At 39.3% G+C, this 17572-nt stretch overlaps 1 protein-coding gene across 1 annotated transcript in view; it reads left to right on the top strand.

Moving 5' to 3' along the window:
- LOC307138897 (mannosyl-oligosaccharide 1,2-alpha-mannosidase IA) overlaps positions 1 to 15873 on the top strand; it is a 347413-nt gene extending 331540 nt beyond the window's left edge. Inside the window, exons 10-12 of the mRNA XM_079837590.1 lie at positions 7007 to 7179; positions 9810 to 9925; positions 13702 to 15873. Coding sequence (XP_079693716.1) covers positions 7007 to 7179; positions 9810 to 9925; positions 13702 to 13852 — 440 coding nt within the window. The 3' untranslated portion in view covers positions 13853 to 15873. The remainder of the gene's footprint in view (positions 1 to 7006; positions 7180 to 9809; positions 9926 to 13701) is intronic.
- Positions 15874 to 17572: the final 1699 nt, after the last annotated feature.

The raw sequence follows: 17572 nt of genomic DNA, 5'->3' as shown, positions 1-17572 counted from the left end.
AAGCAGTCGGTAATTCGGCCGGGGATTTTTACGCAGGTGGTGGGAGACGGACGGCAATAAAATCACTGACTAGCCCCTGTAAATGACGACAATACCTTCCGACCGCACGCAAAACAATTACCGGGGCTTCAGCCAACTCCTTCACCACTAACAGAGCGAGCTGGAAAATCAAACTTTTCCCGGGACACAACGTCATGGCCACCAAAAAAACTCAGCAAAGATTTTTCTTGCTCCGGCTTTAACTTCTGGATATATTCGGCAGCGGTGCCACAACGAAAAAAAAGGTCTTGGCCATGTTAGTAGTTGGATTCTTTCTGATTGTATGGGGTGGACAGGTGTCTTTATGCAGCTAATGACCTCAAACAGGTGCATCTAATTTAGGATAATAAATGGAGTGGAGGTGGACATTTTAAAGGCAGACTAACAGGTGTTTGAGGGTCAGAATTCTAGCTGATAGACAGGTGTTCAAATACTTATTTGCAGCTTTATCATACAAATAAATAGTTAAAAAATCATACATTGTGATTTCTGGATTATTTTTTTTTAGATTATGTCTCTCACAGTGGACATGCACCTACGATGACAATTTCAGACCCCTCCATGATTTCTAAGTGGCAGAACTTGCAAAATAGCAGGGTGTTCAAATACTTATTTTCCTCACTGTATGTCAACAAAAAATACTTATTAGTAACAAGAAAATTACTTTCTTTGGGAGGGTTTGCCTTCGCTATGCTTCCTGGAAGTAGGGGTAGGAAGTTGGCAGCGTCATGTGGCAGGAAGGAAGTAATACCTTTTTTTTTTTTTTTCTTGAAATCTTTTATTTGGTTGTTTGCTTGCATGTCATAGAGATATAAAACATGGATAATATCTAGAAAAATACATACATAAGGAAAATGACAACTATACCCTGCAGAAACTATAGTTGCTGGTGGGCTTAAATGGGTTAACGATATGCAATCACATAGATAGATAGATAGATAGATAGATAGATAGATAGATAGATAGATAGATAGATAGATAGATAGATAGATAGATAGATAGATAGATAGATAGATAGATAGATAGATAGATAGATAGATAGATAGATAGATAGATAGATAGATAGATAGATAGATAGATAGATAGATAGATAGATAGATAGATAGATAGATAGATAGATAGATAGATAGATAGATAGATAGATAGATAGATAGATAGATAGATAGATAGATAGATAGATAGATAGATAGATAGATAGATAGATAGATAGATAGATAGATAGATAGATAGATAGATAGATATTTGTATTGTCCCTTAATGGGAAATTTGTTTTCACAGACTGTCATACAGTACACGCGACTGGCAAAAACATATGTACACAGAACACAACAACAACAAAAACTCAAAAAGCTGAAAATTCATCTTTGTAGTCTGTTAAGAATTGAAATTGCAGATGGTACAAAGCTCTTTTTGAAGCGAGCCCTTCTCCATGTCAGGGTCCTGTACCTGCGCCCGGAGGGCAGGAGAGTGAGGTGAAAGTTGAGGGGGTGCTCTGGGTCTGTTTTTATGGTTGGGGCAAGGCGGGCTATTGCTCTGTCATTGAATTCTGAGATGTTGGGTGTAGGGGAATGTATTATTTTTGAAGCTATGCGTGTTATTTTGTTTATTTTTGTTGGTGACTGACAGCATGGTGTAAAAACTAGTGGAGCAGTATAACAAGATGGGCTGAATAATGCTTGTGTACAATAGTAACAAAAGATGAGGGGCAATGTAAAGGGAACTGAGTTTTCATAGAACATACAAACGTTGTTGAGTATATTATAGAGTGTATCTCTCACTTCACAAAAGCATAACCCACAGAGTGTAAGCATACACTTAAGTGATGTAGTCTAGTAGGTTAGAGTAGTGCATGTGCGCATTTAGGGCCCTATCTTGCACCCAGCGCAATTGACTTTGTACACCGACGCATGTGTCATTCCTATTTTGCACCCGCGCAAAGCGCGCTTTTCCCTCCACAGAAGCACGTCGCTAAACTAGTGAATGAACTTGCGCTACCTGGGCGGTTCAACGCAAAAAAGGAGGCGTGTTCCGGCGCAAACAATCCCTGGTGCTATTTTGCTGTTCCATTAAACAATTGCGCCACTGACCAGAAAAAACCTAGTCTAAAGTCAGTGGCGCATTGCGCGTTGTTCATTATTCTATTTTAAGGGCGCATGCTTGACCATAATGTATAGCGTGCACAACGCGCATACACTTTGCTCATGTAATCTACACAGATGCAACAGTTATTTTTGCAAATCATAAATTGTTACACTAAAAAATATTAACACATGAGATGACGGAAATCATTGTGGTGTGCCACGAAGATGTGAAAAAATAGGCATAAATCTAGCTTACAAATTATTCAGGGTAATTGTAGTCTAATAATTAAGGAGACCTGTTTGCCCAATAGTGGCAACTTCTGGCAAGACATATATGTATATAAGGACATCTAACAAATTGGTTTGTCCGTCAAGAACCAGGAAAAAAAATCGGTGAGGGTGGACGCAGCGATGTCCTCTGCTGGCGTCAGGTCCTGAGTAGAGGCAGATCCACCTCCCGTTACACGGCGTGCCCGATTGATGCTGGCAAGCTTGGACTTTCCCCGTCTTCTGATGTCATTGTAGCGCTTGCGGCACTGGTGCGACGTCCTGGGGATGCCAGCTGATGAAACAATTGTGGCTATTTCCTCCCACGTCTGTTTAACCGACGCTATTTTGGGTGGGTTTCTCCCATCCCCATACAACACAACTTCTCTGTCTTTCACTGCTCTTACAAGAACATCAGTCTCCTCGGCTGTGAACCGCTCCTGGCGTGCGCCTGGTAAATACGCCATAATAATAGCAATCCATAATGGAACTTGCGCACCTGCTTTTACAGGGAATGTTGGATGCCGCTCTGATTGGTTTATTCACGTTACGCCCAAACCACACCTATGAATAATGAAGCTACTTCAGACCAACCCATTTTAGATTTGCGCCGGGCGCAAGAGCCATTTATCCCGCCGGGAAAATAGCAACAGCGCCGAGACCCGCCCACAAAGTTACTTGCGCTTCGCGCTTTGACACTTGCGTTTCAGATCGTTAAAATAGGGCCCTTAGAGTGCACGCTTTCATTGGGTGATTTGGTCTATTAAAGGGGGGAGGTTTTACACTGTTAAAGAGTTGATTCCCATGCTAAACATGGCCAAAGTTTCAAAAAATTAGTTTGGCACAGAGTATTTCTGTGGCAAAAAAACTGAAATAAGGTTCTAATAAATATATTACTATATAACTAACTGAAATAAATAAGTAGAAGTACTAAAATTACTAACACTAAAACTGAAATAATAAATGTAAGCTATATAGAAATGTAAAAAAAACTAATAAAAAATGCCTAAGAAAATTACTAAAATTTGAACTATGAATATGAACTAATAGTATGTAAACACTGCTCAAATAAAACTGTTATGATGTAAGACACTGTTGACTCTGAGAAAACGTTGAAAGGCAGCTCAGAAATATTCCTTTGTCTTATCTTTCTCTTCGTGCTTCCAACTTGTCTGTGTTTCTGAAAATCCAATCTGTTGCCGCTCAGATAGAGGAAGGCCATTACTCTCCTGGATAATCACAGGCTCTTTCAACAGAATGTGTTGGTTTCTCAGACATCAGAAGCAAACAAATGAGATGAAGTCGAACCTGGTTCAGATCAAAAATAGCACAAATTGTGCTGGTCTTCACAGCGCTCTCATCAAGAGATATAGCAGGAGCGGAGGACGAGTGAAATAACATGTTTGATCTCGTCTCTGCACACAATTTCTGACCTCACGTCTCTCTTAAAATATAACACGACTGCCGCACGGGCTGAACATGTGAGTGAATCTCACCAGACCTGTTGATAACATTCAATGCAACAAAATCAAAAGACACTAATGCTTTTAAGAAACATTACGATTTCCTTTAGGGATGCACGATATATCTGTCAGGATCTCTGAGAGAGGACTCAAATGCAGAAAGAGTGTTCCTTTTTTTTATTAACACAGATAGCAGAAACAAATGCTTGGCAGTAACTACACTCTAAAAAATGCTGGGTTAAAAACAACCAAAGTTGGGTTGAAAATGGACTCACCCAGCAACCCAATCGCTGGGTTAGTCCATTTTCAACCCAACTTGGGTTGTTTTTAACCCAGCATTTTTTAGAGTGTAAAGAAACTACTACTAGCAAACTAACTGTAACAGCACAATGATTAACGAACTGGCAAAACATGAGGGAGAGAGCACACATTATAAAAGGAGCAGAGAACATTAGGAGTTTTGCCCTTCCGTCCACACTGAGACGGCGTTTTAAGTAAACGAAAACGTAGCTTTTTGAAAACACTCTCCAAAATGCCGTCTTTGCGTCGTAGTGTGGACTGTGAAGACGTAGGTATTTGAAAACGATTACGCATGTTTGGTCATGTGATGCATATTGTACCAATAGATATGTATGTTTATACCGCTATTGTAGTTATGTGCTATTCACTTTCACACAGATGCTAAAATATGTTACTTTGCACACTTCATAGACTTGGTCTGCATTACTGGGAACGGCCACAAAAACGTAATATTTGCCATATGGCGTGGGGGAAAACAAGCCATTAGAATGAATGCACGTAGACCTTGTTAGACGCTTTATCTTTACTCTTTGTAATGATTACGATTTATTTTAGCCTGGTTTAGCATTTTTAAAGCTATCGTTATCGGTCCGATAAAAAAAAATTGGACTATATATTAAAGCTGATAAATAATGGATTATTTCCTTTAGCTGAGACACCATGGTGGTTTTGAATTTCTTGAAATATGGAAAATAGGCTACATAACATTGAGATTGAAAAACGAGAACATTATAATCGTGTGTTTGGGATGTGGTTTTTAATGACGAGACTATTGTTTTTGTAGTCAGGCTCTCAAAAATTACATAAAAATGTTTTATTTAAATGTACTGGCCAATATATCGGTTATCGGCTTTCAGATATAAATAATTATCGGTTATCGATATCAGCCAAAATGTTCATAGATTTCCTAATTTCTTTACATTGTTTATTATTTTAATATTTTAAAGATATTTTCACCCCCAAATTCTCATTCCATAATGCAAAAAAAACATTCTTTGCGAAAACATTTATTTGCTATTTAAATATAATTCCCTCTCAATTTTGAAGTATTTATACATCATTGTAGTATTTGTTGTATTGCCTTTAACACTCATCCTTCCCTCTTTTTTTTTTTTTTAATTAAAAATTGAGTGTTCATCAGAGTGGTCCAAGACCCTAGCACTTTTGTCGCACTTGAACCACGAATATTTAAATAATGCAACAAATCCTTCCCTCGCGGGTCAATTTGACCCCCTTAGGAATGAATGAAATGTGAGAAATGCTTCAGTACACATAGAAAAAAAAAACTAAAAATGCTAAAACTTTACCAAAAAAATATTTTATAATGTCTACATGTGTATCTGAATGCATACTGAAGAGAAACTGACTTTAGGACCCAGCGGAACAGCTCATTTGCTCCATATAGAGCTATAAAGCCATCTAGTGCGAGAGTCATGAAAGATCATGTTATATTATTTGTTTTCCACAAGAGGTCGGCAAATACACCCAATGTTAAGATATTTTGAGCTGAATTAAAAGGGTTATGCATGAAATTGTGTAATTTTGAATTTAAGTTGAAAGAATGTGAAGAATGTATTTAAATTATTATTTATTGATCAAATATAGTCATTTAAAATAATAAATATTAAAAAATATGTATAGATATAAAGGAAAATATTATCAAAATGAAATTAAATAAGCTTTATGGACAAAAAAAAAAGTGTAATTTGACTTCGAGTCATTTTGACCCATGAGGGGAAGATTTGTTACAAAGTGCGAGGGAGGGATGAGGGTTAAATAATTCATAATTTCATTACTGTACTACAGTAGAAGCAAAATTACCGTATTAAAATGTGAATCTAATGAGAGAATCACTAATAAGAATAAAAGATAAGTAACTAAATAAAAGATGCTGTAATGGATGAACTCTGAAACGAGGGAGTAAGATTTAATGAAAATAAGAGTCAGAATAATGCAAATAATATCAAAAACACCAAACAACACAAGGATCAGAACACTAAACAAATAAAGGACAAGACCTGACAATCAACACCGGACACACTAGGATATACAGTACATACACAAGATACCTCAAAGCTGTCTTATGCTTTTCTTTTACGAACATATTCTTTTCACGCCCCAGTGCGCCGTGAAGCTCAAAGAAGCTGTTATATTAAACCGATTTGGAGAAGCGTCGTGCCATATATCGAGAAGTGCCATATTAATGTTGACAATAAATGCTTTCCCATGGGAGAAGCGGCATCGCCGTAACAGACCGGCTACAGCACCATTCATGATAATCACTGCCGTACTACACTTTAATACAGCGGCCATGCTATGTGAAATATTGTTCCAGGCTGAAGTGCCGTAATATTGCTAAAGAGATGAGGAATTGAGACAAAACAAACCAAAATCAGTATGCAAATTAAAATGTTTATTCAGAAGAGAGTGTTCTCCCAGACTGGGGCCGCTTGTAATTTTTGATTTAAGGGGCATAATGGGATACATTTGGGTTTGTTTCGTTATGTTCTGCTTTGAAAGCATTGTGTTTTCATAAAGATGTCTTCACAGACCGGCTGGTTATCAGAGTGTGTGCACAAACTACACACACACTTTGTGTTTACTACCTCAGGTTTCTCCATCGCATCTGTTGAGCAGCGGGTTTGTGTTTATCTGCTAGTATTTACACCATCTGAGGAATCAGTATGAGGGTGATTAAAGACTAACTTACGTTAGTTAACATGAACATTACTTGTACAGCATTTATTAATCTTATTTGATTTATTCCTCCTATCTTATAATCTTTCACAATAAGACCAAGAACAGTATTTAGAGTAAGTCTTTATGTTGACTTTAAATGTTTTTCTATGTCAACAGCCACCAAACTTGGTCCCGAGGCTTTCCGTTTTGATGGAGGAGCGGAGGCCACGGCCACCCGACTGAGCGACCGCTACTACATCCTGAGGCCAGAGGTCATCGAGAGCTACATGTACATGTGGCGTTTGACCCACGACCCCAAGTACAGGGAGTGGGGCTGGGAGGCGGTGGAGGTGTGTGAGACATCTGTGAAATCAAACAAAGATATATTCAAAATCTTATGTGAATGTTTAGGCTATTGGTCAAAAAATATATAGGTTTTCAATAGAAAGTATTACCCCGATTCTAAAAATGTGGTTACATGGATGGATGGACGGACTGATTCATAGACCAACAGATTCAATAATGGATAGATGGATGGATGGATGGATGGATGGATGGATGGATGGATGGATGGATGGATGGATGGATGGATGGATGGATGGATGGATTCAACAATACATAAATAAATAAATGCATGGATTGATGGATGGATGGTCGGATTCATAGACCAACAGATTCAATGATGGATGGATGGATGGATGGATGGACCAACAGATAATATTATGGATGGATGGATGTATTCATAGACCAACAGATTCAATAATAGATGGATGGATGGATGGATGGATGGATGGATGGATTCAACAATACATACATACATAAATGCATGGATTGATTGATGTATGGATGGATTCATAGACCAACAGATTCAATGATGGATGGATGGATGGATGGATGGATGGATGGATGGATGGATGGATTCATTGACCAACAGATAAAATGATGGATGGATGGATGATGGATGGATGGATGGATGGATGGATGGATGGATGGATGGATGGATTCAACAATACATACTTACATAAATGCATGGATGGATGGTCAGATTCATAGACCAACAAATTCAGTGATGGATGGATGGATGGATGGATGGATGGATGGATGGATGGATGGATGGATGGATGGATGGATGGATGGACCAACAGATAAAATGATGGATGGATGGATGGATGGATGGATGGATGGATGGATGGATGGACGGATTCATAGACCAACAGATTCAATAATAGATGGATGGATGGATTCAACAATACATACATACATAAATGCATGGATTGATGTATGGATGGATTCATAGACCAACAGATTCAATGATGGATGGATGGATGGATGGATGGATGGATGGATGGATGGATGGATGGATGGATGGATGGATGGATGGATGGATGGATGGATGGATGGATTCATAGACCAACAGATAAAATTATGGATGGATGGACGGACAGATTCATAGACCAACAGATTCAATAATGGATGGATGGATGGATGGATGGATGGATGGGCTAAGATGGATGGATTCAACAATACATACATACATAAATGCATGGATGGATGGATGGTCGGATTCATAGACCAACAGATTCAATGATGAATGAATGGATGGATGGATGAATGGATTCATAGACCAACAGATTCAATGATGAATGGATGGATGAATGGATTCATAGACCAACAGATAAAATGATGGATGGATGGATTCAACAATACATACATAAATGCATGGATGGATGGATGAATGGATTCATAGACCAACAGATTCAATGATGAATGGATGGATGAATGGATTCATAGACCAACAGATAAAATGATGGATGGATGGATTCAACAATACATACATAAATGCATGGATGGATGGATGGTCGGATTCATAGACCAACAGATTCAATGATGGATGGATGGATGGATGGATGGATGGATGGATGGATGGATGGATGGATGGATGGATGGATGGATGGATGGATTCATTGACCAACAGATAAAATGATGGATAGATAGATAGATGGATGGATAGATGGATGGATTCATAGATAGATAGATAGATAGATAGATAGATAGATAGATAGATAGATAGATAGATAGATAGATAGATAGATAGATAGATAGATAGATAGATAGATAGATAGATAGATAGATAGATAGATAGATAGATAGATAGATAGATAGATAGATAGATAGATAGATAGATAGATAGATAGATCTGCACTATATTATGCAGCGAGAGCTTGAGGATCTCAGGTCTCTCATGGCACTTATTCACATTAGCTTTGGTAAATGAATGGTTGGCTATGGCTGTTGCATTAAATATAGCTCATGTTAAAGCGCTGCACTCCCTCCAACAGACTGACATGTTAATTACTGGGTGCAGGAGGTGGAGAAGAACGCAAATGGATTTGTCAAATACATCTCCAAACCAAACTCATGAGACAATCCTAATTATAGTCTAGATGTCTACCTTTGTTTGAGGTTAATAGATCATTAATTTGCCATGTCAGCTCTTTTTTATTCAGTGCTCAAATTTAGCGGTAAATCTTCTCCACTTTTGACGGAAAGAGCCGTTCTGTTGGTTTAAGGATGTACTCACAAATCACTTGTAATGTATTCCTGTGATCAAAGCTGAGTTTTCAGCATCATTACTCCAGTCTTCAGAGTCACATGATCCTTCAGAAATCATTCTGATATGATGATTTGACGCTCAAGAAACATTTATGATTAGTATCAATGCTGAAAGCAGTTGTGCTGCTTCAATTGTTCATTTATCATGTCATGGATAGTATAGCTTTTATTTAAAATAGAAACCTATCCCGACTATCCTAACAATGCGTGATTATATAGTTATTTGCATTTTACTGCTGTTGAGAACCTCTAATAACAAGATTACTGATACTGTACAAGGAAGTGTCACGTGACCTTTATTGTTTCTTTGCCCATTGTAATTATAGACATTGTGAATAAATGAAGCTCAAACGGTTTGTCTTCGCAGGCGTTGGAGAAGCACTGTCGCGTAGACGCGGGTTTCTCAGGGATCAGAGATGTGTACTCCTCCACAGTCAGTCACGACAACATGCAGCAAAGCTTCTTCCTGTCCGAGACGCTCAAGTAAGGAAACATTTTTGGAGTATTTGGCACTATAGAGGCCGTTCATGCAGAACTTCAATAGGAACAAGGTTTCTCTAAATGTCTTGCTTTTATGCTGTACTGTTTTATTTATTTTTTCTTCAAATGCTTAAACTACAGTATGGACAAGTACGATAACTCTTCGAAAATATCACAGTATTACTCAATTTAATTAATTATTGATTTATTTGTATATTTCAGGTAGGCGTACATGTCTGTTGTTCTTAAAGGGGAAAAAACTCTCCTAAATAATTAACAGTATAAGCTCATCTGTAGTGTGTTTATTGCTAACTAATGAAATATGACAGTTTCATGTAACTCTGATTACATGAGACATGATATTTCAGGCTTTACAGGGTTAAACCTTTATGCTTTTTAAATACATTTTTGGAGCTTGACAACATCCGTCCACACTGACTTTAGTTGTATGGGAAACAGAAGTGTTGAATGTCCTTGTTTGATTCATAGAAGCATACAAAAATAGACTGGCATTGCCATAATGGCGGTGTTAAAGTGCCCCTATTATGATATTTTAAAGGTTCCTAATAGGTTTACATGCATCAAAGGTCAAACGCATACATTTTCTCAGAATATACATTTCAACATCACCTCTTTTCTCACAGTATTTAAACAGATCGATCAAGGATTCTGTCTCTCTAAACCCCTCCTTTCCGCGAGCCTATTCTGCTCTGATTGGTCAGATGGCCCAGTCTGTTGTGATTGGTCTACTATGCTCTGATTGGGCTGATGACCCAGTATGTCTGTTGTGACCATCTGACCAATCAGAGCAGAGTAGACTAATCACAATAGACTGGGCCATCTGACCAATCAGAGCAGAGTAGACCAATCACAACAGACTGGGCCATCTGACCAATCAGAGCAGAGTAGACCAATCACAACAGACTGGGCCGTCTGACCAATCAGAGCAGAGTAGACCAATCACAACAGACTGTGCCATCTGACCAATCAGAGCAGAGTAGACCAATCACAACAGACTGGGCCGTCTGACCAATCAGAGCAGAGTAGACCAATCACAACAGACTGGGCAGTCTGACCAATCAGAGCAGAGTAGACTAATCACAACAGACTGGGCCATCTGACCAATCAGAGCAGAGTAGACCAATCACAACAGACTGGGCCGTCTGACCAATCAGAGCAGAGTAGACCAATCACAACAGACTGTGCCATCTGACCAATCAGAGCAGAGTAGACCAATCACAACAGACTGGGCCATCTGACCAATCAGAGCAGAGTAGACCAATCACAACAGACTGGGCCGTCTGACCAATCAGAGCAGAGTAGACCAATCACAACAGACTGTGCCATCTGACCAATCAGAGCAGAGTAGACCAATCACAACAGACTGGGCCGTCTGACCAATCAGAGCAGAGTAGGCCAATCACAACAGACTGGGCCGTCTGACCAATCAGAGCAGAGTAGACCAATCACAACAGACTGGGCCGTCTGACCAATCAGAGCAGAGTAGACCAATCACAACAGACTGGGCCGTCTGACCAATCAGAGCAGAGTAGACCAATCAAAACAGACTGGGCCGTCTGACCAATCAGAGCAGAGTAGACCAATCAAAACAGACTGGGCCATCTGACCAATCAGAGCAGAGTAGACCAATCACAACAGACTGGGCCGTCTGACCAATCAGAGCAGAGTAGACCAATCACAACAGACTGGGCCGTCTGACCAATCAGAGCAGAGTAGACCAATCACAACAGACTGGGCCGTCTGACCAATCAGAGCAGAGTAGACCAATCACAACAGACTGGGCCGTCTGACCAATCAGAGCAGAGTAGACCAATCACAACAGACTGGGCCGTCTGACCAATCAGAGCAGAGTAGACCAATCACAACAGACTGGGCCGTCTGACCAATCAGAGCAGAGTAGACCAATCAAAACAGACTGGGCCGTCTGACCAATCAGAGCAATACTCTGCTCTGATTGGTCAGACAACCCAGTCTGTTGTGATTAGTCTACTCTGCTCTGATTGGTCGACCGCTTGCAGCGCGTGTCGGAAACAAAACGTTCATTTCCATATCTGGATTTTATCTCTTCCTCAGCACTTGATACACAGTAATACGAACAGTAACAATGACGTCAGTTTTAACGTATCAATGTCATCCTTTGCTTTAGCAATGCAGAAAACAAACCAAACTCTTATGGTGCGTTCACACCGGACGCGAATGAAGAGTTTTGCGCAAGTGATTTACATGTTAAGTCAATGCAAAGACGTGAATAGACATTCTGTGGTGCGATTCGCGCGAATGAGGTGGCGCGAATTGAGCGTTTGATGCATGATTCGCGCAAATGACAAAATTTTAACTTTGGTGGATATTCGCCCCGTGTTAACCAATCAGGGGCCAGTTGCATAAACTAAGCCATTATGTTAAGACAGTGTCTTAAGATCTAGTACGAGCCACTAGCAGTTAGGCAAGTGGCATTCAGTCTTACTTTTCGTATCAAATTAGGCCAGTCTATGTTTTTATGTAACTGATTTAAAAAAATTATGAACAGTCTTAAAGAAAAAAAATTATGTCTAACTTGTAAGACTAGTCTTAACGGTTTATGCAACCGGCCTCAGGAGCTTGCTCTAGTAGTGACAACAATGTGGAAAAAATCTGTATAATAATATCTGGTTCAGACAAGTGTGCATATGATTATCACTGTGATAACATTAAACGACATATAACACACCCCAGTCTCATTTTGTTAAATGCAAGTTTTTGTATGATCAATAATACAAAAGTATAAGTAAAAGGTATAAGAAGCTATACATGAAATAAAGCAAACAATTCAGTCAAACATTCAAAGTCAGTGCTAGTAGGCTACAACGGTAAAGTTAAATAGCCTAAAAATAAAAAAAGTAATGAAACTTCACATTGCCCTCAGCCTAAACAATTTGCCAAGAAACAAATTATAGATCCATGAGACCAAAGATCGCCCGTTACAAGAGGAATTATAGCTCGAGACATCAGAGCCAGCGGCAAATGTCTGAAGGACTAGCCGAGGAAAGGCTGCTCTCGCCGGGGTTAACGAGCGCTGAGCGCCGCTGATCGCCTGGATCTCACAACTCCAAAAACGCCAGATATAATGTTCAAATAGGCACTCTTTTTATAAACAAACCACAGATTTGAGCTTTAAACAACTACAACTGCAAGTCTGAAAACTACGTTTTGTCACACATTAACAGTAGAATTTTAACAAAAAAGACGAACCGAGACTAACCGCCTGGCAGAAGCCCCTCCCATGACACGAATTTGCGTCTGTTGTGAAGTGAATTTCACACGCGAATGAAGCGAATTTCACACGCGAATGAAGCGAGTAAACTCAAAATGTTCAAGCGTCCAATTTCGCGCGAATAGCGCGATTTATTCGCGTCATTCACGTCCGGTGTGAATGCACCATTCCATTCTCAGCTACAACTACAGTGTTTGAGGGCGGGGCAAACCATAGGCTGGCATTATGCTAATTTGTTACAAACCTACATAGGTTTGTGCAGGAAGTGAGACTGGAATTACTGACGACTTGTTTCAGGCAGTTCAGAATTGATTCTTTCTTTTGGGAGACAATAACTTGATCTTTGAAACTTTGCATAGCGTCTACATTCACAAACAGCTATTTAACACACTACATGAAAGGTAACATCCAAAAAAGCATAATAGGGGCGCTTTAAAGATTGTCATGCTGTATTGTTATGTTAATAAAACATGTGAGTTTTGTTAACCACATCCATATGCAATCACAGATACCTGTACCTTCTGTTCTCGGACGACGACCTGCTGCCGCTCGAGGACTGGGTGTTTAACACGGAGGCTCACCCGCTGCCCGTCATACACAAAACATGCCTGCAGGAGCACAGCACCAGGCAAGACGGCGGACAGACGCCCCTGGAGTAATGCTCACCGTTACACGCACACACACACACATACACACACACACCTGAAACATGGATTCAAAGGCAGGGCCGTAACCTCGCGGTCCTGACATGGATTCTCAGCTCCTTTCCTGTAAAGGATCTCTTTATATAAATATCTATATATACACACGCTGTGATTGTATATCTCTGAGCCGAGACTTCCTGCTCTCCTTGGCGGGCAGAAGCCGGCGCAATTTTCCGTGGACAATCAGTGAAACGTGACTTTCATGAGAAGAGCACCTTTTTTCTTTGCTTCTTTCCTCTGTGAGGAAAAAAAACGAATAACTTGCAGCCCCGAATCTGTGGGAGGAGCGCCGTATGATGGTGGGCCATGCTGAGCGAAAGAGAAAACCACTTTTCTTCACGTCTCGCCTGTAATTTATCTTTTCTTTTCATCCTTTCATTGTGTATTCCTTTCCCACCTCTTCTGCCAAAGCGTTTGCTGTCTTTTTTTTTATTTCATTTTCTCTCCCCACCCGTGATATTTTGATTTTGGGTCCAATTTTGTGCTATAATTTTTTTTCTTCTTTATCATCTCGAGGCAAAGCAAACACAGGGGTATTTTCAAAGGTTCCTTTGCTAAATGTATTGTACAAAATCCTTTCTTTTGAACAGGAAGTTGAATGATGTCATTCGCAGGGCAGGATTGTTTTATGTGATTCTAGTGCTCATCTTCTTAAACTTAAACTTATTTTTTAATGCTTTGACTGCGTCGTGAGCCTCGGTGTTGTGCACGACATGCCATGTTTCAAAGACCAGCATCACAAGAGTGGAAAAACACACACTTGCACTGACACCATATGGCCACTAGGGCTGGGCCGTTATATATTGAATATTTTTGCAATGATTTTTCCTGGAGATTGTTAACCCTGCAATTATTTGAATGCGCTTTTTTTTTATTTGCCAATTAAGTTTCCTAAAGATTGTGTCGTCAGACTTCAGTTTCATAATTCTTCAGTATCAAAAACAGCATTTCATTTGATTCATTTGAATCACTTCGAACTGTACGTTTCAATTAGGGATGCTCCGATCGACCGGCTGGAGATCGGTATCGGCCGATAATCATATTTTATGACTCGATCGGTACTCACTAAACTTGGCCGATCTCACGAACCGATCACAATTTCATGACATCAGCGCGTGAAGACGTACATGACGCGTGGGGACCATAGACTGTAAAAAAAAATATGGACGTACTGTCCGTGACGTCACCCATAGGATTCTGAAGAGCAGTTTTGAAGCGTAAAGTAGGGACGAGCTGGCCGTTGCCATCTTGGTTGAGGTCACGTGATGACTAACAGACAGCAGACAAATGACAATCCACCTGTCACTCAAAGTGGCCACGCCCTTAATTATGCAGAACTTTAAGGCTTTATATAATGTAAACGAATGAGTTATAAAAAAATTTACCCCCCTCACAGTCGTCATGAAGGGCAAAATTAGCCATATAGACTAGGCGACATGACATCATGACTTTGCGTAAACATACACGCCACTTTCTTAACCCACATGGCGTGTTTTCTGTACGCATTTTGAGCTATCCGCGTGTATGTCAACGCCTTGTGATTCCGCGTGTATGTCTATGCTGTGTGATTCCGCGTGAATGTAAATGGATTTATAAACATACTAAATTATGTTTTTTTGAAAATGTAAAAATGCAGAATGTTTCTTGTAATGGGTAGGTTTAGGGGCTGTGCGTGTGCGTGTGCGTGTGCGATGGGTAGGTTTAGGGGAAGGAGCAGTGTAGGGGGATAGAATGAAACAGCGTTGATAAACACGCTAAAAAGCGATTATGCGTCTTGATAGCACGCCAAAATGGCATAGCGAATTGGCATGTCATACATACGCCATTTCATGTGATCAGTCTGGACTAGGGATGCACCGATATGATTTTTTGGGGCAGATACCGATTTTAACAAACAATTATTGGCCGATACCAATATTTGTCACTTGCCCTCTTATTAGACATTTTGTCATTTAAAATAGAGAGTTTTTAAAGTTAAAAAAAAAAAAAAACATTATTAACTCATAGCCTACTAGCTAGTTTATTGCTGCATTATCAAATAATTTCTAATGAACATACACTGGATCCTTTTTACATTCACCAGGCCAACATAAATATTATATATATATATATATACATATACACACAACAGAAAATATGAAATAAACAGTGCTTTTTAAGTAGGTTTAATGTTAAATAACACTGCATATTCTTCAGCGTATAAATTAAATTCATATCTTATTATTACATTGAGACGTAGCTCTTCTGTACAACATTAATCCTGTCACACTTTTATTTTGAAGGGTTGCCGTGTGCTTCGAGTTCCTGTGTGTGTGTTTTGATATGACGATAGATTTTGTTGAATAAAACGGTAAAATGCTGATTCGGCATTTAAGAACAAGCCACCGTGAGACGTATGGCGAATATGAAAAACTGGCAACTGCAAAAATGCATTGACAACCAGCCGTTGTCAGTCACTGAAGACATTTTAACACCTTATAGCACATCTTGAACCACGATATCAACTGCCACGGCGCAAATATTTTACAGATGTAGCTCTTCCAGAGTCTACAGCCACATAAACAATCTACTTCACGAAAATGTGACCGTGGTTTGTTTATTTTGTCTTGCTCAGACTTGTATTGGACAATGTTTAAGTTACATCAGACAATGTTTAAATAAACCGTGTGGGCTCCATTATTATAATTTTTTTAATTATATTAAGTATCCTGATATGCATAGTGTTATGCCGAAACCCCATTTTAAAGGCATATTAAAATGTTCACTGTATAATGAATAATTTTTGTGATTATTTAGTACCCTGTTGAAACAATAGTTACATTACATAATTAGCATAAAAATGTAACAACAATATAATAAAGGCAACATCTATGGTATTTTTATCTGAAAAAAGGTTAACGGTGATCAGAGAGCTTACAAATCAGTGAGGCATTGGAATCGGGATCGGTATCGGCCGATCACCATGACAAGAAATCGGTACTCGGTATCGTCTGCAAAAATCCAGATCGGAGCATCCCTAGTTTCAATGAATCAATTCAAAACTCAAAATCAAAGATGCATTCGCATTTTCACTTTAAAAAAATGCTGGAGATTGTGAATCATGCAATTATTTTAATGCGCTATTTAGTTTGTTAATTACGTTTCCTAAACGATTCTTCTTTTGATTCATTTTCGTGAATCAGTTCAGATTCAGTTCCATTTCAGTGAATAGATTCAAAACTAAATCAAAGATTCATTGCATCATCACTCATAAATGTTCTTGAAAGTCCTCTTTTGGTGCTTTTTATATTATTTTAGTAGAAATGTTGTAGGTAAATGTACTGTTATATTGGTGCGTATACATTAAAATGATTCAGCTGTGAATAACATCAGATGAAATCAGTCCTGCAGATTTTCCCGCACAATAAAAAATGTGAAATTGCCTGTGATTTTAGCACTAATGCCCAGCCCTATCGGCCACAGTCGTCTCAAAGCATCGATGGTGAATGTGACGTTTTTTCCCGGGGTTTTTGTCCCCGAAGCAACGCCGTCAGACACAGTAATGGTGGAATGAGTCTTTACATGATGAATGTGCGTGATTCATGTCATTAATTGTTCCTATTTTCTCTCTCTTTCTCTTTTCTAATTTTTATGGACATTTATGAAAGACTCGTTCTTTTGGTTTTCCTCAGGTGT

This window comes from Gobio gobio (assembly GCF_949357685.1).
Source record: "Gobio gobio genome assembly, chromosome: 15".
Taxonomy (NCBI): Eukaryota; Metazoa; Chordata; class Actinopteri; order Cypriniformes; family Gobionidae; genus Gobio; species Gobio gobio.
This window is presented reverse-complemented; position numbering and strand designations above follow the sequence as displayed.